Genomic DNA, 27,076 nt, shown 5'->3' with positions numbered 1-27,076 from the left:
CCAACAAAGTTCCACTGGGCTCTTCCCCGTGGCTGTGCATGGTTTGGTGTGTTGTGCTAACAGGAATTGTGCCAACCTCTGATGCCAGTCACCGCTGATGATGCGCCTCAACATGTCCTTGGTCATTCGCACCATGTGCTCTGCTTGTCCATTGGTCGACGGGTGGAAGGGTGCAGCTGTGACGTGCCTAATCAAGTTGGCTTTCGTGAATGCCTGGAAATCAGCAGAGGTGAATTGAGGCCCGTTATCCGAGACCAACACGTCAGGGAGGCCGTGTGTGGCAAAGAGCCCCCTGAGCACTTGGATTGTTTTGGCCGTGGCCATATTAGTGACTGGCACTACCTCTAACTATTTGGAGTGGCTGTCTACCACCACTAGGAATAGCTGTCCTTGGAAAGGACCAGCGTAATCAATGTGGACCCTGGACCAGGGGGTGCGTGTTGCCTCCCATTTGTGGACAGGTGTGTGGGGCAGCTCCAGCCTAGCAACTGTGTACCCATTCCTCTATTGTCTTGTCTAGACCTGGCCATCACAGGTAACTCCTAGCTAACACCTTCATCCTAACTATGCCTGGGTGCCCTTCGTGTAACGACTGTATGACTCTGTCCCTCAGTGTCTCCGGAATAATGACTCTACTACCCTACAACAGGTATCCCTTGTGGGCAGACAATTCATGCCTCCTTGTGAAGTAAGCCTGGAATTCCGGGCCTGGCCTCTTCTCTTGCCACCTCGTGACTACCCAAGACTGAACCCTGCTCAGGATTCTGTCTGATGTTGTCTCAGCAGCTATGTCCTTTGCATGTAGGGGGCATTCGGGTAGGTCCTAGATGGCCAGTATTTGGGCTGCCAGCGCTGGATCGGGTTCTGAGTTTGCTAGGGGTAACCTACTTAATCTATCTGCATGGCCCATTTCTTTGCCTGGTTTGTGAACCAGTTTATAGGTGTATGCAGATAGGAATATGGACCACCTGAGCATCCTTGGGGATAGAATTTGGGGGGTTTGTTTGTCGGTAGTGAACAACCCCAATAGAGGCTTATGATCAGTGAATATGGTGAACTCCCTGCCATCGAGGTAGTCATGGAATTTTTTGACCCCAGCCACTATTGCCAGGGTTTCCTTGTCAATCTGGGCGTAATTTCTTTCTGCCCCTGACAATGTTCTGGAGTAGTATGCGATGGGCACCTGTTCCCCATTTCCTTCTAGGTGACTCAGCCCTGTGCCCACTCCATAGGGGGAGGCATCGCAAGCGATGCAGATGGGCTTTGACTCAATGAAGTGTGTGACTGTAGATTTGCTGGACAGTAATTATTTTAAATTTTGAAAACTTTTTTCGTGGAACTTGGTCCAGTTCCGTGCAGCCTTCTTGTCTAGGAGCCTGTGCAAGGGCTCAGCTATCGCTGCCTTGTGGGGGAGAAAAGAGTGGTAGAAGTTTATGAGCCCAAGGAAGGCTTGCAGTTCCGCCTTGTTCTTGGGGGTGGGGGCAATTTTGATTGCCCTCACCTTGGATTCTGCAGGGTGAATCCCTTTGGCATCAATTTTAAAACCTAAAAGTTCTGTGGCTTTAACGCCAATGCAGCACTTGTCTCTTTTTAATTTGAGACCTGCAGAGTGAAACCTACCTAAAACTGCCTGCATTCTCTCAGCCAACACCTCTTTTGTGTCCCCTGCAATGAGGACACCATCAAAGTAAGGGCATACCCCTGGAATGCCCTTTAGAGTCCGCTCCATTACCTCCTGGAATATTCCTGGAGCTACACTGACACCGAACTGCAAACGGTTAACTCTGAAGGCTCCTCTGTGTGTGACTATTGTTTGGGTGTCTGCCGTTTCCCAAGTAACTGGAAGCTGCTGGTACGCCTGCGCGAGATCCAGCTTTGCGAAGATGGCACTGCCTTGGAGGGAAGCAAGAACGTGGCTGACCGTTGGAACCAGGTAAGCATGCTGATTAAGGGCCCGATTTATCGTGCATTTATAATCAGCGCAGATTCTCACTTCCCCATTGGAGTTGAGGGGGGTAACTATGGGAGTCTCCCACTCTCCCCCTTCTACCTGTAAAATCCCCTGTTCCACTAGTTTATCTAGTTCACTGTCAATCTTATGTTTGAGCGCGAAGGGGACTCTCCGGGGTTTGATCCTCATGGGTAGGACATTGGGGTTCAGTTTAAAGGAGATGGAGGGCCCAGTGTACCTGCCTAATTTGTCATCAAATACGTCTGCAAACACTTTGCAGACAGCTTCGATGCTGTTGGCCTGGGTGCTGTGAATGCCTGAGATCCCTATGCCTAGGGCCTTAAACCAGTCCAACCCAACTAGGCTAGTCCTCCGGCCCTCGACCATGAGAATATCCAAGTGCCCTTGGAAGTTCTTGAACCGCACCGAAAGGGTGGCCTCCTCTTTGATTTTTACGGGGGCGTGTTGGAAATTGGTTAAGGATATGCTGGAAGGCCTCAATTTGGCCCACCGCTTGTTCCAGCCACACACAAGTTTAAAAGTCTCATGTGAAATTACTGAGACTGCAGAGCCGGAGTCAAGCTTCATTTTGCAGGGAATGCCTTGCAAATGGATGTCCAGTTTAATTTCGGGGATGAGCAACTAGGGGACCCCTGTGTTGCAGATGGCCCTCCAGCTTTCGAAATAGTCTATGGTAGTGCGCTGATGGGCCCCAGTACCTTTCAGCGACATGTCCTCTGGATGGAGCTCGTGTAGGCCATCTCGGGAACGGTTATGGCAGACCGCTGCGATGTGGCCTGTCTTCCCACAGGCCTGACACGTGGCCATCTGGAACTTGCTGGTCACCCTTGCGTGGTTCCCGCCGCAACCGGCAGACTTGGGGGAGGTTGCGCTGCAGTCGGCACACTTGGGGAAGGTTGCTGGCTTCTGCTGGGCCCCCTGGGTGCCGCGACTTTGCTGAGGTTGCTCTGGCCTTCGGTGAACCAAGTCAATTTCGGCCTCCCCATCCACTTCACCGCTCCCGCCGTATGCAGCATTTGCCAGGTGAATGGATCCCTCTGGGCTGCTGGGTCAGGGGGGTTGGACCGCGTGTACTGCACCACCGGCTGCCTTGTTGGCCAAGACCTCGTCCTGAGCGTCTTGGAGGGTCAAGTTGGGCCTTGCAAACAGTCGCTGTTGTAGGCGCTTGTCGCATAGGCTGCACACGAGCCGGTCGCGCAGCCTCTCGTCCAGGTTGCTGAACTTGCACAGGCGTGTGGCCTCTCTCAAGGCCAAGATGAATTCTGATGCCGACTCGCCCAGCCGTTGAAACTGCATTTCGAACTGGCCCCGCCAGGCCAGATCGGACATTCGTGGCTGGAAGTGAGCATTCAGCTTCTCGGCTAGGTCTCGGTACACGATGGTCTCTATCGATGTTGGCGCAAACAGGCTGACGGCCAAATCATAGGTTGCAGGGCCACTCATGCAGAGCAGGGCCGCTGCTTTCTGGCCGTCTTCTGTGATCCAGTTGGCCCGGAGGAACCCCTCGACCTACCCCAGGTGGGAGGCCCATCGTTCGGGGTGGCAGATGTCGAATTCGCGGATCTGGTCGATCTGTGCCATTCTGCTGCATCCGGTTCAGGAGTCCTGCTTCAGAGGTGACCGCTAGCATGGTGACTAGCCGGTCATTGATTGGGGGGGAAAGATGCCTCTTTCCTCCAGCAAGTGATGCCGTCCCCGAGTGAATTCAGCTCTTAGGTGAAGCAGGATCCCACCTTCGTCGCTGCTATAGTGTAGTGGGTTCTGGAACGCAGGAAAAATGCCAGGCCAATGAGTACAGCATAGTGGTTCTTTAGTGGTGGTAGAGACTGTACTGGGAAAATAGGGGTTACCTGTACCTTTATATACCTGGCCAGGTACATGCTCAGCCAATCAGTTTAAACCTTAGTTTCCCGCCGAAAACTAACAGTTTTCAGTAAAGCGCCACCTGGTGGTATCAGCTATGCCACGGCTTACTGTATCTCTTAAACCCCCATACATAACAGTGCTATACGGTAACAGAAAAGAATATTTTAAAATACTAGCTCTCTACAGTACAGTACTGTAGTCTTCAAGTCCAGCAAGCAGCAGATTTTTCACGCAGCTCCAGGAAATGGTTGGTGCCGGCTGCAAAAATCACCAGATTTTGTTTGGCCATGTGACCAGGCACAACCCCCCCAAAACAACAACAACAACAACAACAACCACTTCTGGCTTTTCATACCCGAACAGGCCTAGACAAGTAACAGAGTGACTGAGTGCAGGTCACATGGCTACAGAGGCCTGTTTTTGATCGCAATTTTGAATTTCTAATGTAAGTACCCTTTCTAAATAACCTGGTTTTTGTGAAATCTTGCTAAATTGTATGTGCCTGCCTATCTGGATCTGAAAGTCTCACAGTATCTTAGCTACTTATTCTCCATGATTTTCTGTGGCATCCCTCATCTGGACCTGGCAGGATTTAACCCATATTCTAATGCATTTGTTGCTGTACTCAGTGCCACATATTTAGTTGAGAATCAATACCTGGGAAAGTCCTGGAAAAGATTCTGGAAAAGATAATCAAAAAACAGATCTGTGAACAACTAGAAGCAAACAAAGTTATAACTAGCAGCCAGCATGGGTTTGTTAAAAACAGATCATGCGAAACCAATCTTATTTCATTCTTTGATAAAGTGACTAAATTAGTAGACCAGCGAAACACAGTGGACATAGTATACTTAGATTTCAGTAAGGCATTTGAGAAAGTAGACCACAACCTGCTGCTTATTAAGCTAGAAAAAGTTGGGATAGACAACATCACCACCAGATGAATCTGAAGCTCGCTGACTACTCAGTGAGTAGTCCTCAATGGAACTACATCCACCTGGAGAGAAGTAAGCAGTGGGGTACCACAAGGCTCCGTCTTAGGCCCAGTACTCTTCAATATCTTCATATAAGACTTAGATGAGGGAATAGAAGGGGAACTCATCAAATTTGCAGATGACACTAAACTGTCAGGAATAGCCAACACCCCAGAAGACAAGCTAAAGATTTAAAAAGATCTTGACAAACTTGAACTATGGGCCCTAACCAACAAAATGAGTTTTAATGTGGAAAAAAGCAAAGTTTTACATGTAGGCAGGAAAAATCAAAGGTATAAGTACATATTAGGTGAGACCTAGTGTTCAATCACTTGACTATGAGCCAACAGTGTTCAGCAGCAGCTAAAAAAACTAACACAATCCTGGGTTGTATAACCAAGATCACACAAAGTATTAGAACTGATTTATAAAACCTTAGTAAGACCACACCTGGAATACTGCAACCGAAGGCCTGGAGACTAAAACATATGAAGAACGGCCGCAGGACTTGGGTTTGGCTAGTATACAGAAAAGAAGCTGTGAATGCTCCAACACTGGAAGTCTTTAAGAAGAGATTGGACAGCCATTTGTCTGAAATGGTATAGGGTTTCCTGCCTGAGCAGGGGATTGTATTAGATGATCTCCAAGGTCCCTTCCAAGAAGAAGGAGGAGGAGGAGGAGGAGGAGGAGGAGGAGGAGGAGGAGGAGGAGGAGGAGGAGGAGAAGGAGGAGGAGATGATGATAATAGCAGTATTCCAGTATTTGAGGGGCTGCCACAAAGAAGAGGGCATCAAACTATTCTCCAAGGCACCAGAGGGCAGGACAAGAAACAATAGTTGGAAACTGACCAAAGATTGAAGCAACCTGGAATTAAGAAAAAACTTAGTAAGGACAATTAACCGGTGAAACAGCTTGCCTTCAGAAATTGTGGGCACTCCATCACTGGAGGTTTTAAAGAAGAGTCACTTGTCTGAAATGGTATAGGTTCTCCTACTTGAGCAGGGGGGCTGGACTAGAAGGCCTCCAAGGTCCCTTCCAGATTCTATTCTATTCTATTCTATTCTATTCTATTCTATTCTATTCTATTCTATTCTATTCTATTCTATTCTATTCTATTCTATTCTATTCTATTCTATTCTATTCTATTCTATTCTATTCTATTCTATTCTATTCTGATCAGTATGCTGTTCCTGCCTTCATCTTACACTCTGCCACTATGTATTGGACTGTCTCTGAGGCCTCTGCTTCTATAGATATGGTACCTTATGTCAAGGTAAAAATCACCTTTGTAGAGGGCGAAGGACCGTGCTTCAGAGAATGCATGCACATCATTCCATTTTCAGCTCCATTTTCAGCTGGAGTATAAGGAGCAGATGTCTGATGTACTATCCCATTCTCACGCATCCAGTCCTGGAAACGCTGAGACATGAATTCAGCACCACGATCACTCTGGATTCTGGCAATGTTGACCTCGAATTGGGTATAGACAAGACTAGCAAAGTTTTTAAAGATCTGAAAGGTCTCAGATTTTTCTTTCATAGGATATACATATCCATATCTAGAATAATTATCAACGATTGTCAAGAAATATCTTTTACCACCAAGTGTTGGTGCAAAAGGACCAACTATGTCAGTGTGTACCAAATAAAAAATGCGTGTTGACAGGCGTGTAGCGCGTTTTGGAATTGCTGCTGCTTTGGATTTGGCTTTCTTGCAGACAGCACAGTCCAAGAACACCTTACACCCCTTTAGATCCAAACCTCTTGCGAACTCTGGCATCTTCTTCAGGACACGGAAACTGGCATGATCCAATCTTCTGTGCCACTTATGGATACACCTGGAATGCAAAGGTTTACCTGTTAGTGAATTCTCAACATTAGCATTTTTATTAGGAACCCCAGGCTTGTTGTGAGCAACCTGTGTCTTTTTTGTATTTTTATCATTATTAGGAACCTTTGGAGTAGCAACAGGATCTCTCTCTGGGACGTCTCTCTCTGGGCCTGTGCTCTCCCTTTTTGGAGCTTGTATACTTGCCTGCTCTTGCTGCTTAGACTTTGGTTTTAAGTAATAAACACCACCAATCAACATGGTTTCAGCAACAATATCTCCGTCTTTGACTATATAACTTGCTTTTTCAAGATGGTGGACCTGAAAATGAGAAAACCTAGACAAATGACTCTGACTAAGCAAATTACTACTGGCAGATGGAACATAGTAAATATTTGGAATGAGAGCACCGAGCTCTTCAATATAAACAGTTCCTTTTCCCATGACCTGAACACGATGATTGGAAAAAGAGTAAAGTTCACGAAGTTCAGGTTCAGGTTCGTGCATCTCTGTGTAAAGCTCTTTTCTGTAGGTAACATGTAATGCTGCTCCGCTGTCCAAAGTCCAAAGAAGTCGTCTGTCGTACTCTGGTTGAGGCTGTGGATCGTTGGCCACAACCAATGTGACAAGTGGAGCTTGTGGATCACACCTGGAACCACGACCACGACCTTGTCGTCCGCCTCTACCTCTGCCTCCTCTGGAATCTGTTCCTCTGGGCTGGTATGTGACGGGCGCTGGAACTCGTTGGGGACAATCCCGGGTGGCATGTCCCACACGATTGCAGATATAGCATCTTGGCATCCTTGGAACGTAGGTCCTTCCACGGAAGGCACGCCTCGCTGAAGCTCTTGATGCAGGTGGTTCCCTTAAATGTGGCGCAGCTTGCATAAGTGCCTCTTCTTCGGTTAAAATTCTGCATACATGATCCACTGTGCGTTGAGCAATAGGCACTTGATTAATCTTGGAAATAGCATCTTTCCACTCATGATTCAAAGAATTGATGATAATGCTGATCATTTGAAAATCATCAAGAGGATAGCCTTTTTCACCCAGTTCTTTTCTAATACCTTTCATTTTAGTCAAATGTGCTCCAATATGTTCACCAGGTTTTAATCTGGAACCATGGAACTCAGACAAAAGTAAACATGTAGACTCAATTGATGTAGGCCGATAACATGTCTCTGAGTCCAAATTTGTTGGGCAGTTGCATCTTGTGAAAACGTGAGCTGCAATTCAGTGTCCATTGACATCAATAATGTTGTGCATGCTCTAGTATCCAAGTCCCATATTTCAGGAGTCCATGGCTGGGCAGGAGGATTATAAACCATCATGTGAGTACCTTCTCTGCGTAGCAAAAGTCCAACCTCACTGACCCATGCCCTGTAATTCTGTCCTGACTGCTTCAGTTTTGAATCACTAGCCAGTGGTACAATGGAAGGTGTTTGATGAGGAATATACAATTGAGGTACTGGCTGTGCAGGTTGTGCAATCCGACCATAACCTGCAGGGGGCACCAGTGGCGTCTGTGCCTGTGCCTGGACATGCGGCAGTTGCATTGAAGCTGCCGGTAGTCTTGGTGCTGGCTGTGACTGTCTTTGAGCTGCTATTCCACCCTGGCCAGCAGGAGGCGCTGGCGCTGGGGCTGGTGCATTAGCATAACCTGCAGATGACACTGGCCTTCGCATATAAGAACCCGGTGGCAATTGCATGTGGGTTAAATATGGCTGTGTTCTGCCAGGCAGAGGGGCTTGCATAGAAGCAATATTAACAGGAGAAGCAATAGTAACAGGAATCCTAGCACCATCAGGGGCTGGAGCCTCAGATAATGGCAGAAATCTTGTATCTCTGAGCAAAGACTCCTGCATGGACAGTTGCAAGAGTGAGAGCTCCAATTCATGTCTTAATGCAGCTTCACCAGTAGATGGTGCTATAACATTTGCTTCAGGCATCACTGTGGCTCTGTATGGCCTTTGGGACAGCCCATAATCATGTGACATAGGAGCCTCCGGTTCCCATTCGTCTTGCATGACACTCAATGATGGGCGTGACTTTGGCTTTGGGGAAGAAGGAGGCAATATGGCTTCTCCTTGTGGGTGTGGCAATATGGCCGGTTCATGCTCATAATTCCTCTCATATTGCTGAACCATTGACACATATTCCTTTGCCTGCTGCAAACGCTTTTCAAAAACCCCAATTTGTTCACAGTAGCCTTGCATAGCCCTATCTCGCATAGTTTGCTTGGGGCTTGAAGGAGCAGAAGGAATTTTCTTCGGCTGAACTTTAGGTTTCGCTCCAAGCCTTTGAAATTCATCTTGAGCCCCTGGAGTGTGAACATTTTCAAAAACAGCTGCCAGGGAGCTTGGAAGAGTAGAAGAAGGAGTGACTGACCTTGCATCTGTTGAGGATTGGCAGGGTGGGGTGGGGTGTTTGGTTTTTATTCCCCCTGTCTGCTGGGTGGCTGCAGAAGGTTTTGTTCACTTCACATGACCCTGGGACCCTGGATATGAATCAGTTGCCAAGCATCTGAATGTAAATCACAAGACCCTGGGGATGCTGCAACATTCTAGCTGACCGGCACTTCTACTGGGCTCAGAAGTGCCAGGATCAGCGCCGAGCTCCAGCTGGAGCCTGGCGCTGATCCTGGCATTTCCACTGAGCCCTGACAGCCCCAAAGAAGCGCTGATCCTGGCGCTTCCGCTGAGTCCTGACAGCCCTTCAGCTCCAGCTCAGACTTGTGCGGTGCTGTCACCGGTTCAGCTCATTCCCCTCCCTCCCCCACTACCACTTTTCTAGGATGGTCATGTATCACCTGCCAGGTTCCAATGTAATAATAATAATAATAATAATAATAATAATAATAATAATAATAATAATAATAATAATAATAATAATAATAATAATAATAATAATAGTAAGTAAGTAAGTAAGTTGCAAGGGACCTTGGAGGTCATCTAGTCCAACCCCCTGCTTAGGCAGGAAACCCTATACCATTTCAGACAAATGGCTGTCCAGTCTTCTCTTAAAAATGTCCAGTGTTGGAGCATTCACCACTTCTGGAGGCAGGTTGTTCCACTGGTTAATTGTTCTAACTGTCAAGAAGTTTCTCCTTAATTCTAGGTTGCTTCTCTCCTTGACTAGTTTTCATCCGTTGCTACTTGTCCTGCTTTCAAGTGCTTTGGAGAATAGCTTGACTCCCTCTTCTTTGTGGCAGCCCCTGAGATATTGGAACACTGCTATCATGTCACCCGTCACCCTTCTCTTCGTTAAACTACACATACCCAATTCCAGCAACCGTTCCCTATATGTTTCAGCCTCCAGTCTCCCAATCATCTTTGTTGCTCTTCTCTGTACCCTTTCTAGAGTCTCAACATCTTTTTTACATCGTGGTGACCAAAACTGGATGCAGTATTCCAGGTGTGGCCTTACCAAGGCATTGTAAAGTGGTATTAGTACTTCACGTGATCTTGATTCTATCCCTCTGTTAATGCAGCCTAGCACTGTCTTGGCTTTTTTGGAAGCTTCAGCACACTGCTGGCTCATATTGAAGTGATTGTCTACTAGGACTCTGAGATCCCTCTCACAGTTACTACTATTGAGCAAGGTACCACCTATACTATACCTGTGCATTTGATTTTTCCTGCCTAAATGTAGAGCCTTACTTTTTTCACCATTGAATTTCATTTTGTTAGATAGTGCCCAGTGTTCGAGTCTGTCCAGATCCTTCTGTATCTTAAGCCTATCTTCTGGAGTATTGGCTATTCCTGCCAGCTTGGTGTCGTCTGCAAATTTGATGAGTTCCCCATCTATCCCCTCATCCAAATCGTTGATGAAGATGTTGAAGAGCACTGGGCCCAGAACAGAGCCCTGGGGCACCCCACTACACACTTCCTTCCATGTAGATGCAGTTCCATTGAGGACCACACACTGAGTACGGCCTGTCAGCCAGCTACGAATCCATCTGGTGGTGATGCTGTCTAACCCACATTTTTCTATCTTATCAACTAGTAGGTTGTGATCTACTTTATCAAATGCCTTACTGTAACACAGGTGGTACCCATACCACTGGTTGAAAAGCCCTGAACTAGACACAAGGGCAGTTTTTTCCCCCATGCCATCACTCTGCTAAACAACTAATTCTGACATCATTGTCAAACTATCTAGTAAGGCTGTATTACTATTATTCTTCTAATCTTTCCTATTACTTATCTCCTTATGACTCTAACTTTGTTGCTTGTATCTTATGATTTATATTGTTTTATGTAGTATCCTAGTATGATTTATGTTGTTTGCTTATTTAGTATCCTATGACTGTCACTAAGTGTTATATCTTATGATTTATGATTAATGTATTTTTATGATCACTATGATCATGATATATCACTTATTGCTTTTATGTACACTGAGAGCTTATACAGCAGAGAAAAATTTCTTGTGTGTCCAACCACACTTGGCCAATAAAAAATTCTGTTCTGTTCTGTTTTATTCTATACATACTTTGAATCAAATTTTAGGAGAAGGTAGAATAAAGTAACAGCATAGGTTTCAATTGATACAGGAAATGAAACCAATGCATAGCCATATTATTGTTTCCTCTTACAAAAATGAAATAATCCTTTGAATCCTTCTTCACTTTAACATTAAAAATATTAAAATATTTTTATTAAAATATTTGTTAAAATTAAAGCTACTTTCTTTGCTCAGGAATTCTGGGAATTGAAATCCACCAGTCATAAAAGAGCCAAGGTTGCCTACCCCTGCAGAAGATCCACTAACTAAAAATTGCTGACCAAATGTGGGGTGGGGAAATTTATTTTTTATTTGTACCCTAGCCATGTGTTCTTTGTAAAAGATAACACTGTTTTCTCGAAGTATTACTAGATGCTCTCTTAAAAATATATTAATTCCAAAATACTTAAAAGTATTAGATTCAAAAGTAAATTTTAAAATATTTTTGGCTTATGAGATGGTATATGGATATCATACATTATAGATTAAATCCTAACTTGAAGCAGAGTTAAGCTATATGAACGTTATGATTTACTGTCAACTCCTAGTGAGGGTATATACTGTGCATTCAGAAAGTATTCAGAGCCCCTTCACTTTTGTCAATTTTAGAAATGTAAATTTATTAAAAAGAAAAAACTAAAATATCACTTTGGCATAAATATTCAGACCCTTTGCAACAACTCCTGAAATTTAGCTCAGTTGCCTTGCATTTCTTTTGATCAGTGCTGACATGTTTCTACACCTTGATTGGTAAATTAAATTGATTGGACATGATTTGGAAAGTCACACACCTTTCTATAGAAGTCCTCACAGCTTAATGAATATTTTAGCAGAGCAAAAGCCATGAGGTCAAAGGAACTGCCTGCAGACCTCAGAGACAGGATTATTGCAAGGCACACATCTGGGGAAGGCTACAATTGAATGTGCTGCACTGAAGAGCACAGTGGTCTCCATAATTCTCAAATGGAAGAAGTTTGTCACAACCAGAACTCTTCTAAGAGCTGGTCACCTGGTCAACTAAGCAATTGGGGGACAAGGGCCTTAGTAAGAGAGGTGACCAAGAATCCAATGGTCACTGACTGAGCTCCAGAGATCCTGTGTGGAGATAGGACAGAGTTCCTCCACCAATCTGGACTTTATGGCAGAGTGGCTAGACCAGGGGTCTTGAAACTTGCCCCTTTTATGACTTGTGGACTTCAACTCCCAGAATTCCTTAGCCAGACACGCTGGCTGAGGAATTCTGGGAGTTGAAGTCCACAAGTTATAAAAGGGCCATGTTTCAAGACCCCTGGACTAGACAGAAGCCAGACAGTGCAAAATACATGAAAACCTGCTTGGAGTTTCAAAAAACACCTGAAGGATTCCCAGACTGTGGGGAACAAGGTTCTCTGCTCTGATGAAACCAAGATTGAACTGTTTGGCCACAACAGTTCTGTAGGCTCACTTTTTCAGAGGTCTTACCAGTGTATAAGGAGCAAAATGGAAAAGGCCAGTGTATAGCAGAATTTAATATGTGGCTAAAGGAGTGGTGTAAAGGAGAAGGCTTTGGTTATATTAGTCACGATGTCTGTAGCTGGTCCAATGAAAAAATGTACAAAAGAGATGGTCTGCATCCATCCAAGAAAGGGACTGAGTTACTTGGCAATAAATTCACAGCTTTTCTGAAGGAATATTTAAACTAAACAACGGGGACAGTGAGTTAATTGATACAGAACATCACTGTCCCCGGCAATCTAAGAAAATAGGGGAACTTAGGCACCACACAAGTTATGTTGCAAGTAAACACAGGGTCAGTCATAAAGGACTCAAATGTCTGTACACCAATGCGCAGAGTATGAACAGTAAGCAGGGTGAAGTAGAAATTCAGGTAAATGAGAGCGGATATGATATTGTTGCCATTACAGAAACATGGTGGGACGAAACCCACAAATGGAACACACAGCTAGAGGGATTTAAATTATTTAAAAGAAATAGACTAAACAAAAGAGGAGGTGGAGTTGCTCTATATATAAGAAATAACTTTATCTCTACAGAAATAGAGCACAACAATGATGAAAACTGTAAACTTGAATGTATTTGGGTCAATACGTATAAAAGGGGAAAATGACATTGCCATAGGTGTATACTATAGGCCGCCCAACCAAACAGAGGAAATAGATGAACTTTTTGCTAGTCAGTTAACTAAGGTATGTAGGAAGCGCATCACAATATTAATGGGGGACTTTAATTACCCTGATATCAACTGGGAGACAAATTCTGCACCAAGTGGAAGATCTAACAGATTCCTGACAAACCTAGGAGACAACTTTCTCTCCCAAAAAGTAGAGAAGGGAACTAGGGGATTAGCCATATTGGATTTAATTCTCACTAACAGAGATGAAATGATAGAAAGTGTCAAAGCCACAGGAACCTTGGGGGGAAGTGATCATGCAATATTGGAATTCAACATTATGGAAGCACAAGCAATAGAATACAACCAAACTAGAGTCTTGGACTTTAAAAGAGCTAATTTCAATAAACTTAGAGAGACCTTGGGAAGAATTCCATGGATGAGAATCCTAAAGGGGAAAACAACTCAAGAAGCTTGGGAAATTTTGAAAAGTGACATAATAAAAGCCCAGTCTAGCACAATACCAACAAAGAAGAAAAATAACAGCTTTCAAAAGAAACCAGCATGGCTGCATAAAGAACTCTCTGATATACTGAAAGATAAAAAGGACAAGTATAAGAAGTGGAAAGAGGGGCACATAACTAAGGCAGAATATCAGCAAACAGCCCGTGCCTGCAAAGATGAAGTGAGGGAAGCTAAGGGTCAAAATGAACTAAGGCTTGCGACCAAAGTCAAAAATAACAAAAAAAGCTTCTTTCAACATATAAGAAACAAGAAAAAAGTGAAGGAAATGATTGGTTCATTAGTGGGGGAAAGTGGCAAGAAGGTGACAAGCAACAGGGAGAAAGCAGAACTATTTAACTCGTTTTTTGCATCTGTCTTTACACAAAGGGAAAAAACAGTCCAACCTACCAAAACCAGTGCCATAAAAAACAGAATAGAAACGCAAGTTAAGATAGGTAAGAAAATGGTAAGTGAGCACCTGTCCAGCCTAGATGAGTTCAAATCACCGGGACCAGATGGATTACACCCCAAGGTTCTCAAGGAACTGGCAGACGTGATCTCAGAACCACTGAACTATATTTTTCAAAGATCCTGGAGCACTGGGGAACTACCAGAGGACTGGAAGAGAGCTGATGTAGTTCCTATCTTCAAAAAAGGGAAAAAATAGATCCAGGAAACTACAGACCGATCAGCCTGACCTCAATAACTGGGAAGATTCTGGAAAAGATAATCAAACAACAAATCAGCGAACACCTTGATGCGAACAAAGTTATCACTAAAAGCCAACATGGGTTTGTCAAAAACAGATCGTGCCAGACAAACCTTATTGCATTCTTTGACCAAGTGACAAAACTAGTGGACCAGAGGAATGCTGTAGATATAATTTACTTGGATTTCAGTAAGGCATTTGATAAAGTAGATCACAACCTACTACTTGATAAGATAGAAAAATGTGGGTTAGATAGCATCACCACCAGATGGATTCGTAGCTGGCTGACAGGCTGTACTCAGCGTGTGGTCCTCAATGGAACTGCATCTACATGGAAGGAAGTGTGTAGTGGGGTGCCCCAGGGCTCTGTTCTGGGCCCACTGCTCTTCAACATCATCAACGATTTGGATGAGGGGATAGATGGGGAACTCATCAAATTTGCAGATGACACCAAGCTGGCAAGAATAGCCAATACTCCAGAAGATAGGCTTAAGATACAGGAGGATCTGGACAGACTCAAACACTGGGCACTATCTAACAAAATGAAATTCAATTGTGAAAAAAGTAAGGTTCTGCATTTAGGTAGGAAAATCAAATGCACAGGTATAGTATAGGTGGTACCTTGCTCGATAGTAGTAACTGTGAGAGAGATCTCGGAGTCCTACTGGACAATCACTTAAATATGAGCCAGCAGTGTGCTGCAGCTGCCAAAAAAGCCAAGACAGTGCTAGGCTGCATTAACAGAGGGATAGAATCAAGATCACGTGAAGTACTAATACCACTTTACAATGCCTTGGTAAGGCCACACCTGGAATACTGCATCCAGTTTTGGTCACCACGATGTAAAAAAGATGTTGAGACTCTAGAAAGAGTACAGAGAAGAGCAACAAAGATGATCGGGGGACTGGAGGCTAAAACATATAGGGAACGGTTGCCGGAATTGGGTATGTGTAGTTTAATGAAGAGAAGGGTGAGGGGTGACATGATAGCAGTGTTCCAATATCTCAGGGGCTGCCACAAAGCTATTCTCCAAAGCACCTGAAAGCAGGACAAAAAGCAATGGATGGAAACTAGTCAAGGAGAGAAGCAACCTAGAACTAAGGAGAAACTTCCTGACAGTTAGAACAACTAACCAGTGGAACAAACTGCCTCCAGAAGTGGTGAATGCTCCAACACTGGAAGTTTTTAAGAAGAGACTGACCATCCATTTGTCTGAAATGGTATAGGGTTTCCTGTCTTAGCAGGGGGTTGGACTAGATGACCTCCAAGGTCCCTTCCAACTACTACTTCTTCTTCTTCTTCTTCTTCTTCTTCTTCTTCTTCTTCTTCTTCTTATTATTATTATTATTATTATTATTATTATTATTATTATTATTATTATTATTATTATTATTATTATTATTATTATTTCTAAACCTTATGTCTGGAGGAAACAAGGCACCACTCATCACCTGCCCAATATCATCTCAACAGTCAAACATAGTAGTGGCAGCATCATCCTGTTGGGGTGTTTTTCAGCAGCAGGGACAGGAAGACTGATCAAGATTGAGGGAAAGCTGAATGAGAAAAGTACAAGGATGTCCTCAATGAAAACCTGTTCCACAGTGGTCAGGACCTTTGACTGGGCCAAAGGTTCGCTTTCCAACATGACAACGATCCTAAGCACACAGCCAAGACAACACAGGAGTGACTCTGTGAAGGTCCTAGAGTGCAAGGAAGATTGGCAGAAAATTTCCCAGTCCAAGTGTACCAAGCTTGCTGCGTCATACCCAAAATGATTCGAGGCTGTAATTGCTGCCAAAGGTGCTTCAACAAAGTACTGAGTGAAGGGTCTGAATACTTATGCCAATATGATATTTCAGTTTTTTCTTTTTAATAAATTTATAGACATTTCTAAAATTCTGTTTTCACTTTGTCATACTGAGTGTAGTATACACTTTGTCTGAGTACTGAGTGTAGATTAATAAAAAATGAATTTCAATAATTGTAGAATCCAGCTGTAACATAACAAAATTGACAAAAGTGAAGGAGGTCTGAATACTTTCTGAATGCACTGTATAATAATAGTATCATTTGATTTGAAAGCAGAGGTCTCCATCTCTTTTCTCTATTGTAGCATGCTCTGTCTATGTAGTGTGCAATAATAAACATATTTGAAAAAATATTTTCAGTGTTGATATTAATATGCAGCAAATAATAGAGTTGGAAGTAGTAATTTAAGCTATTAAGTAATTTAAATCCTTGTCCATGCATGAATGCAAATTAAAACATCCCAGTCTCTCATTTCAAACATATCCAGTGTTCACATCACTATCTAAATGCTTCATTCCATTTTCTTACTGTTAGAAAATCTTCATTAATATTTAATGATCCAATGTTCTGCAGTCAGAGAGCTTCCTTTTTGAACAGTGCTTGATATTCCCTCCTTTAGTTGTCTTTTCTCAAAACTAAACATTTCCATTTTAGGTTGTGCTCCCCAGATCATGCTTCCAGTTTTCTGAATTTTTCTTTAAACATTGTACCAGAAGGAGATGCAATATTCAAGTTTAGGTCTTATCAACATAGAAGAAAATAAAGCACTTATTAGAAACTATATTTTTAATTATACAGTAGTGGCCAAAATTGTGGAAACCTGCAACAAAGATTGTTCAATTATCTGTACTGTATTCTATGAAAAGTTATAACCAAATAACCAGAAAAAGGAAGCACAACTTGCTTAGGTTGATATCAGGTAGCTTTCTTTCATCTGATTGTAGCCAATGAACATGAGGTGTCATCTTGTTTTGGCAATGAGCCAATCATATCACAATAGGATTCAGTTATTGATGTCATGTATTGAAGCTGAGAGGAGGACATTTGTCAGTGTGTTATGTGATCGCTATCAAGTTGGTTGGTTTTTTTGTGTTCTTTCATTTAGAGCTTGTAAAACATAATAAAATTAAAGTAATGGTGCAAAGAGTTGTCTGGTTGCCTAGAAAGCGATATAAAATAGTATTATTAAGTCTACAGTTATAAAAAAATTAGAAGATAAATTGGTGGAAACTTAATCAAGGGTGGCATTTCTACTGTACACTTTTCCCAAAAGGTTTCCACAATTTTGGCTACTACTGTATGTATGAAAAACAGAGTTCCTGAAGGATTTTGAATCAAGGACAAAGGAAATTAGAACCATCTATCCCATCTTGTCTAAAAGAAAACTATAGTGAATTTTCCTGATATGCTCTGGTTTCAGTGTTTATGCATTCTGAATAAAATCCCAAGTTTCAGATCATTCTGAATCATTGCGTGCCCATAACAACTGTTGTCGTCTTCTAGAAGAATGGATCTTACTAAAGTGACCAATTTTAATTACTGCTGAGAATACCTAGTCTGTGGTATTCATGTGTTCTTGGGAGAAAGCCTGGCTGCTAATAAATTGCATAAATCTGAAATATCATATTGTCTTATCAAGTGTTCCACAGCTGTTCTCTATTTTCTAAACTTGTGTTTAGAAAATTCAAATTATTTTAAAACACATTCTTGTTGTATAGCTTATAGGTAGCTTATAGGTAGCTTATAAGGTTGTTCAAAGTTATGGCAGTACTGAAAAAATTGATTTGTGACTGGTTCTTGCACTTACCACCACAGTATCCCCATGGTCACATGATCAAAATTGGGCACTGGCAACTGCCCTTTTTTTCTGATGTTTGCAGCATCTCGGGGTCATTTGATTGCCATTTGTAACTTTTGGGGAGCTTCCAACAAGTAAAGTAAATGGGGGGGAAGCCAGATTTGCTTAGCAGATGTATGATTTGCTTAACAACTGTAGCAAAAAGATCATAAAATTGGGCACAGCCCATTCAACAACCACATCACTTAGTGACCGAAATTCCAGTTCCAATTGTGGTCATAAGTCGATGACTACCTGTATTAAGTCCATTTCCAGATTGATTCCAGAGTATAAATATTGACTTTGTAAAGAAGTGTACTTGTCCACTTTTGACAATTTTGAGACTTTTAGCAAAGATGTCATAATATTTCTGTTTATATTTTAAATATTTCCTTTTGCAGCTGATAGATGTCTTTTTCTTCTTGTTCCTCTTTGCGGTATGGATGGTGGCTTTTGGTGTAGCCAGACAAGGGATCCTACGAAAAAATGAACAGCGTTGGGAATGGATATTCCGATCAGTCATCTATGAGCCTTACCTTGCAATGTTTGGCCATTATCCTTCTGATATTGATGGTATCTATTGAACTATAGTACTACAGTAAAGGGTTGGTGTAGTTGGGAAACAGATACATTTATATTTCCTTTTGTCATTGTGGTTTGCTTGATGGGGGAGGGGTAGAACTGAGGGTTCATTTTATTTCTCTCTGAAAAATTCTGATTATGCTTGGTGTTAGTTTTGAATTATAGAAAGTTAGAATGAAAATGAAAATGTATAATTCAGAAAGGTCTTTCTATGCTGGATTTAGATGCTAGTGTTATTGACAGAAAAATATGCCGAATAACTCTATTGGACTGCTTGTGTTTCCTTTTTATGAGACTTCTACTGATAAAAGTTTTTTATCATTCCTAGTCACTATGTCTGTTGTTAATGAATAAGTTGCTCCATAACAAAACAGAAAGAGGAAGAAAAAATTCAAGTTAGTGCTCAGAATGCTGCTGTTCTTTTTTGTCCTGCACAAGCACCTTTCTTTGTTCTGAGTGAAGAGATTCAAATACCTTGTCACTTCCATCATTAGGAAAATTATGGAGTGGCCAAAGCAAAGTTGTCCAAATAGTTGTGACAGTTGTGCTCAAGAGGAAAAAAGGAATGCTGGAGAATAATCCTGGAGCTAGAGCATGGAGCTGCAAATGATACAGGATTGAGAAAAGGATACTCTGCACAAAGGAGATTCATTGCCTTCTGCCTTCCCCCAACTGAAGACAGGTTTAGCAGCTGAAGCACTTCTAAACCAGAACACCTGCAAGGGCATATGCTCTTGATCTTGATTGCCTAAAGCTATACCTAGTTAATATGGACATGGTTAAGAAAGAGCATTGGCAGGCACTCCATAATTTTCTTCTTGGAAAGTTAACAAGAGATTAAAGTAACACTGTTTAAGTTAGAGGATAAGTAAAATTTCCCCAAAAAACCAAACTCTCCTCTTCTGATTGATAGACCTGCCCCAGGTAGGTCCTCTAGGAAAGAAAGACCATCAGTTCCATTTGGTTGAAGTGATAGGTTGTTTTACTAAAGGATACTAGTTGCAGCAAAGTCAGGCTAGAACTAAGTTTTCCCTCATGAAGAAGTTACGAATTCTTCCCTGCGTCCCACCCCTCTTCTCATCATCTTCAGTCAATGAAGTGCTACAAAGATGTTTTAAGAAGCACTGAGATATTTACAGTCTAAATGTTGGAGATGTGGTAGTTTAGAAGCTACCTATTTTCACATGTGGTGGACTTGTAGAAATATAAAAGCTTTTTGGATCAAAATTTGGTGGAACATTCAAAAGATTTTTAAGACAAAGATAAAGTTTTCTCCGCAGTTGTTTTTATTGGGTATTGTTGTAGATTGTGATGTTAAAGAAACTAATTTGATGTTGAATATGATAACAGCAGCACGGTTACTGGTGGGACAATATTGGAAGAAGGATAGTTTGCCTACTATAGAAGAATGGGTGTTTAAAGTTTCGAATCTTGCAGAAATGGCTAAGATTTCTGCTTATTTGAAAGATCATTCACAGGAAAGATATATTTCAGTTTGGAGGAGATGGATAAATTATATTCAGAACAAATATGGGACTAAAAAGTTCCATTTAGCTTATGAGTAGATTTTAGTGGGATATTGTTATTGGTACTTTGTTTGTAGTTATGTTAAAGGGGATTTAAAGCACATTATGAATTTGGTTAATTGTATATTATGCATAATTTTTATTTAGAATATGATTATTGTAACTATAATCCTGTATTTAGCTCTGGGAAGTAGGGGGGGAAGTGGGCGGGTTTGGGGTGGGGGGGGATTTGGGGATATATTGTAAAGCTTTGTTTTTGTAAAACTCTTTAATAAAAAAAAAGAAAAAAAAGAAGCACTGAGATGTTTGGAATTGTCCACATCCCCATACATGTTTATTGCCCATTTGTTTACCCCATGCTCCCCCTCCATCTAGGGTTTGATGGCAGATGCCAGTGAGGTGCCAGCTGAAGATGGCAGATCTGACAGTTTCTTGCAGAAATCAGGATTCATCTTGCAGACATCTTGCAGACAAGATGGCACTGCCGACAGCAGCCTCAGTGAAGTGCTCTCTGATAGTTTTGTTGTTTTTTATTATTCTCTGTCATTCACTTTGGATTTCATACTCAAGAGACCAACTGATAAGCATCAAGCAACATTTTTTTAAGGGCAGCTTTCTGTGACTACACCTTTGCCCACCCCCACCCCCCCATCTTTATAAATGCAAAGGAGATTCTCATTCAGGAAGTGGCAGCCTTCTCTGTACAATGGAAAAACAAAAACAAAAGGAGGAGATGACAAAGGCGGAGAAGGTGTAAGCGAGCAGACATTATGAATAGACTAAGGAAAAGTGGAATAAAAACTCCTTTTCCTTCACTCTTTCTGATTAATTTACATTCACTCTGTACTGTATTCCTCGCAGAAATGACAGCTGTGAAAGGCCGCTCCATGTGGCCGCACTGACAGCTGTCATAAGGCCGCCGATCCCAACACGCAGGCGCACCCTGCCGTTGACACTGACAGCTGTCAAAGGCTGCACGTGCGTAAACAGCAGCCGCGAGCTGTCAAAAGCCACGCAGGCGCAGAACCACAAGCCGACTGACAGCCGCTAGCTGTCAGAACGCCGGCTAGGTTACATGGGTTCCCAGCTGAAGCGCCAGCCAGCTGATGGGTTTCCCCGGCTCAGCGGCACATGCGCTATCACTAGGGGAATGTCAAAAGCTGCCAGCTGATCATTGGGCATGACCCCTCGGCGGGAAAACACCCGTCCCTGATTTGTTGACAAGTTTGACCGTTGTCTATATAAAGGCTCGTTGTACTGTTCACGTTGTCCGGGCTGAGCTAAATAAACCGTTTGAACTGAAGCCACCGTCTCTCTCATCACTGCCCGAGATATTGCACCTGGCGACGAAGGTGGGATCACGGTACAATTGAGCTGAAGTCACGGCCAAGAAGGAACTCCGTCCCGGCCACCCGATACTGCTGAAGTCACTGGCTAAGTCACTGGCTGAGGGCAGGACAACCTTCTACGCGCCACAGTACTGCTATCCAACATGGCAAATCTCGGGCATATTAGAGAGTTCGACGTCCACCACCCTGAAGGCTGGGAGTCGCATTGGGGCCAGGTTGAGGGGTACCTCGTCGTGAATAAAATCACCGAGGACCGCCACAAGGCCGCCACGCTCTTATGCCTCAGCGGGCCGGCCGTGTATGATATCGCCGTGGGACTCTGCAGCCCGGACCCGATCGCCACAGTGCCATACGCTGAGCTGACGGATCGCCTCAGCAAACATTTCATGCCCAGGTGATCAGAGCTGTACTGGCGACTCCACTTCGCCCGCCGACGCCAGCAACCGGGTGAACCTTCCACCGCATTCATCGCCAGGGTCCGGCACGCCGCCCGAAAATGCCATTTCCCGGACCTGGAGGACCGCATCAGGGACCAGGTCATCGCCGGCCTCCAGAACGAACGCCTCCAGAGGAAACTTGTGGCAAGGCCCACAATGGACCTCGCAGAGCTTACGCTCAAGATCATGGCCTATGAGGACAGCCACCGCGAAGGCCCCCCGGCGTTCAGTGACAACCCCAGCGCCTCGGTCCATCAAGCCTGGGAAGCAGACCACGGACCCCCGGAGACCGGCTCAGGAGTAGACGCGATCATCTCCCAATTCAATTGGATGGCCACCAGACGTGAAGGAAACCGCGGACAAAACAAACCAGTGGGTCCCAGCACAAAAAAAACCCCTGCAGGCAACAAGGCCAGGTGCGCAAGCTGCGGCAGGGGCCACGCAAGAGCCACCTGCCGATTCAGGAACGCGAAGTGCCATGGTTGTGGGAAGACCGGCCACATCCGCTCCGCATGCTGCAGTCAAAACCGGGAGACCCTCCACGAGCTTGACGAGATCCCCTCAGGTAGGACCAAGTCTCCCCACCATCCCCAAGGGTCTGTAGGGTCTGTACTTTCCCAAACCAAACCCACTGCCACGCACCTCATACGTGCTAAGGTCAAGGTCTGGGTCAAAATTCAGGGGGTCCCTTGCGAGATGGAGGTCGACTCAGGGTCTTCCGTCTCCATCCTATCATGGGACACGCTCCAAAAATAGCATCTAGAAGCAAACACCGCATTCCTTTGCAACCGTCCAAAGTCTTGCTAGCAGATTTCCAGGGCGCTCCCATAGCTCTAAAAGGACAGGCAAATCTAAAAATTGAATTCAAGAAATTCAGAGGGAACCTTTTAGCCCAGATAACCGAGCACCCCCGGACCAGCCTCATCGGCCTGGACTGGTTTGAAGCATTAGACATCCGCCTAGAGGGAACAAACCGCATTCAACCCCAGTCATTAGAGGGCGTCTGCAAAATCTTTGCAGATGTTTTTGACGGAACCTTAGGCAGATATACCGGTCCGCCCGTCGACCTTAAACTCAAACCAGAGGTCGGGCCAATCAGAATTAAGGCCAGAAGGGTCCCCTTCGCTTTAAAGCAAAAAATTGATAGAGAATTAGATCGTCTAGTCGCCCTGGGAGTCCTAGAACCCACAGACAGCGGAACTTGGGAGACCCCCATAGTGACGCCTGTCAAACCAAACGGGGACGTGAGGATCTGCGCAGATTATAAGGCCACCCTCAACCGCGCACTGAACCCCCACGCGTATCCCGTTCCCGCTGTCAGGGATGTCCTGTCAGAAATTGGTTCAGGCTCCATTTTCGCAAAATTAGACCTAGCGCACGCATTCCTGCAGCTCCCTGTCAGCAGAGAGACAGCAGACGCCCAATCTATAGTCACCCATCGAGGGGCGTTCAGAGTAAACCGCCTCCAATTTGGAATCTCTGTGGCACCTGGTATCTTCCAGGAGGTCATGGAACGAACATTAAAAGGAATTCCCGGAGAATGCCCATACTTCGATGACGTGCTCATCGCAGGAGATTCCGAAGGTATGTTGGCAGCCAGGCTGCACGAAGTTCTGAATAGGTTCTGGGGAGCAGGATTAAAGCTAAAACGGGAAAAATGCTCCATTGGGGTCCCCTCTACTGAATTTTTGGGATATAGGATAGACTGCAAAGGCATCCACCCTACAAATTCGAAAATCCAAGCTATCAGGGCCGCCCCCACACCCCAAAATAAAACAGAGCTCCAGGCATTCCTGGGGCTCTTGAACTTCTATCACGCCTTCCTGCCCGGAAAAGCGACGATTGCAGAACCCCTCCATAGATTGCTGGACAAGGGAGCATCGTGGCAGTGGACCGCTGCTCACAATGACAGTTTCACAAAACTTAAACAATTACTGTCGAGCAATACCACCATTTCTCACTATAATGAGGACAAACCCCTATGCATCGCTTGCGATGCATCCCCATACGGAATCGGAGTGGTCCTAAGCCATATTTTTAAAGACGGAATACAAGCCCCTGTAGCATATTACTCGAGAACCCTCTCAAAGGCAGAACGCAACTATGCCCAAATAGATAAAGAGGCACTGGCCATAGTAGCTGGAATTAAAAAATTCCACGATTATCTCTATGGCAGGCCCTTTACCATATTCACGGACCACAAGCCTCTCCTTGGGCTGTTCACATGGGACCGCCAAACTCCCCAAATATTGTCCCCTCGAATGCTGCGATGGACGACTTTCCTCTCCGCTTACTCCTACCAATTGATCCACAAACCGGGCAAAGAGATGTGCAATGCAGACTGCCTCAGCAGACTGCCCCTGCCCCAAATAGACCCAGACCCAGCCCCAGCAGGTCACATCCTAACCATTCAGGAACTCTCAGAATGCCCGGTGACAGCTAAGGACATCGCGTCTGCCACTGGCAGGGACCCGATACTCAGTAGAATTCTAGCTTGGGTATTGTCAGGCTGGCAGTCTATAAGCCCTGGCCCCACATTCCAACCTTATTTCATAAAACGTCATGAACGTACCACCCATTTAGGCTGCATACTATGGGGCTGCAGGGTGATAGTGCCACCATGTCACAGACCCAGGGTCTTACAAACCTTGCACGATGGACACCCTGGCATCATAAAAATGAAAGCCTTAGCACGTAGCTACGTTTGGTGGCCATCAATTGACAAGGACATCGAAGCACATGTAGCTGGCTGTTACCTATGCCAGCAAACCAGACCAGTGCTTCCCCATGGCCCTATTCATAAATGGGAAACTATGAAAAATCCCTGGTCCCGCATCCACATCGACTTCGCTGGGCCCTTCCAGGGACAAGTCTTTCTCATTATCGTCGACAGTTTCTCTAAGTGGTTGGAGGTTCTCCCGGTTTCTAACACCACAACAGGTGCCACCATTCAGGCTCTAAGGGGGGTTTTCGCAACACACGGTCTCCCTGACGTGATAATCACTGACAACGGGCCTCAATTTACCTCCCATGAATTTCAGATCTTCACGACAAACAATTGTATTAGACATGCCACGTCGGCCCCTTCCACCCGTCGACCAATGGCCTTGCAGAGGTCATGGTGAGGACCACCAAGGACTCCCTCCGAAGACTCATCTCGGGAGACTGGCACCGCCGACTCGCCCGTTTTCTCCTCGCCCACCACACCACACCCGTATCTACCACCAGAAAATCCCCCGCCGAACTCCGCTGGGGTCGCAGGCTGGTAACAAGGCTCGACAGGCTGCACCCAGACAGACCAGCAGCCGAGGAAGCCATCAATCCGCCTTCAAGGACTTTCACTCGGGGACAAACTGTCTGGGCCCGGAACTATGGGGGAAGGGATAAATGGACCCAGGGAGTTGTCCTAGAACAAACCGTCCCCCTCTCATACACCATAAACATCGGGGGGCGGCTCACCCTTCGCAGACACACGGATCAGCTGCGCCCCAGGGCACCTTCCAACACTCCTGTGAGACCGATATCCGAAGGAGCCGACCAATCCGGAAGCAATCACCCTGTTAACCCCCAAACACCCCCTGCTCCACAAACCCCACCCCCGCCACCCCCAGAGGAACATTCCGCAGCCGACAAAGAGCCACCTCTCCGCCACTCCAAAAGGACCCGACGACCCCCTGCATACCTTACGGACTTCGAGTGGGCCGGAAGCACGCCGACAAACAATTAGTTGTAGTTAACATGTTCCTGTTCCACTGTTCTATCAAGGGGGGGGAAAGGGGTGTACTGTATTCCTCGGAGAAATGACAGCTGTCAAAGGCCACTCCACGTGGCCGCGCTGACGGCTGTTATAAGGCCGCCGATCCCAACACGCATGCGTACCCCGCCACTGACACTGACAGCTGTCAAAGGCTGCGCGTGCATAAACAGCAGCCGCGAGCTGTCAAAAGCCATGCAGGTGCAGAACCACCAGCCGACTGACAGCCGCTAGCTGTCAGAATGCCGGCTAGGTTACATGGGTTCCCAGCTGAAGCGCCAGCCAGCTGACGGGTTTTCCCGGCTCAGCGGCGCATGCGCTATCACTAGGGGAATGTCAAAAGCTGCCAGCTGATCATTGGGCATGACCCCTCGGCGGGAAAACACCCATCCCTGATTTGTTGACAAGTTTGACCGTTGTCTATATAAAGGCTCGTTGTACTGTTCACGTTGTCCGGGCTGAGCTAAATAAACCGTTTGAACTGAAGCCACCGTCTCTCTCATCACTGCCCGAGATATTGCACACTCACTAATAAGATGGATGAAATACTTCTTTTAAACAGATTCAACTCTAATTTTTACAACTCAGCAGCCCTTTGCTTCACTGAAACCTGGCTACATGAGTCAATTGATGAGAGCAGCTTGCATATCACAGGGTTTTGAATACAGAGAGCAGACAGAATTGCAGAAACATCCAGTAAAAAGAAGGGAGGGTGTCCCTATTTTTATATTAACAAGTGATGGTTCAAAAATGTAACTACACTAAAGAAATTCTGTGATGTGGACTTAGAGACATTAATTATCAATTGCAAACTTATTATCCATGAGAGTTTTCTTCATTCCTTTTATTTGCAGTGTATGTTCCTCCACAAGCTTGCATAAACAATGCATTACAAACTCTAGCTGACCAGATTATGTGGGTTGAAGAAAAATGTCCTGATTCATTTCTCATTGTGTTAAGAGATTTCAATAGTGCTAACTTAAGCCAAGAGCTACCAAAATACTTTCAGTATGTCAATTGTCTTACTAGAGGCAAGAATACTTTAGACCATTGCTATATAACATTAAAAGATGCTTATCTGTCTTTACCACAAGCATCTGTGGGACATACTGATCATTATATGATTCACCTTGTACCTGTTTATAGACAAAGACTTAAAATCATAAAACCAACAATTAAATCAGTGAAGTCTTGGACTGAGGAGGCAACGTTAAAGCTACAGGCTTGCCTTGACTGTGCAGATTGGAATGTTTTTGAAGATAAATCTGCAAATTGGATGAACTCACAGATACTGTAACATCATATGTTAGT

General features: G+C 44.6%; 1 protein-coding gene across 1 annotated transcript in view; it reads left to right on the top strand.

Moving 5' to 3' along the window:
* TRPM8 (transient receptor potential cation channel subfamily M member 8) overlaps positions 1–27,076 on the top strand; it is a gene marked incomplete at its 3' end in the record, with an annotated part of 276,625 nt that overhangs the window by 234,534 nt on the left and 15,015 nt on the right. Inside the window, exon 19 of the mRNA XM_081341953.1 lies at positions 18,519–18,690. Coding sequence (XP_081198079.1) covers positions 18,519–18,690 — 172 coding nt within the window. The remainder of the gene's footprint in view (positions 1–18,518; positions 18,691–27,076) is intronic.

This window comes from Vipera berus (assembly GCF_964194415.1).
Source record: "Vipera berus genome assembly, chromosome: 1".
Lineage (NCBI taxonomy): Eukaryota > Metazoa > Chordata > Lepidosauria > Squamata > Viperidae > Vipera > Vipera berus.
Note: the sequence above shows the minus strand (reverse complement) of the source record. Positions and strands in the feature narration are given on the sequence as shown.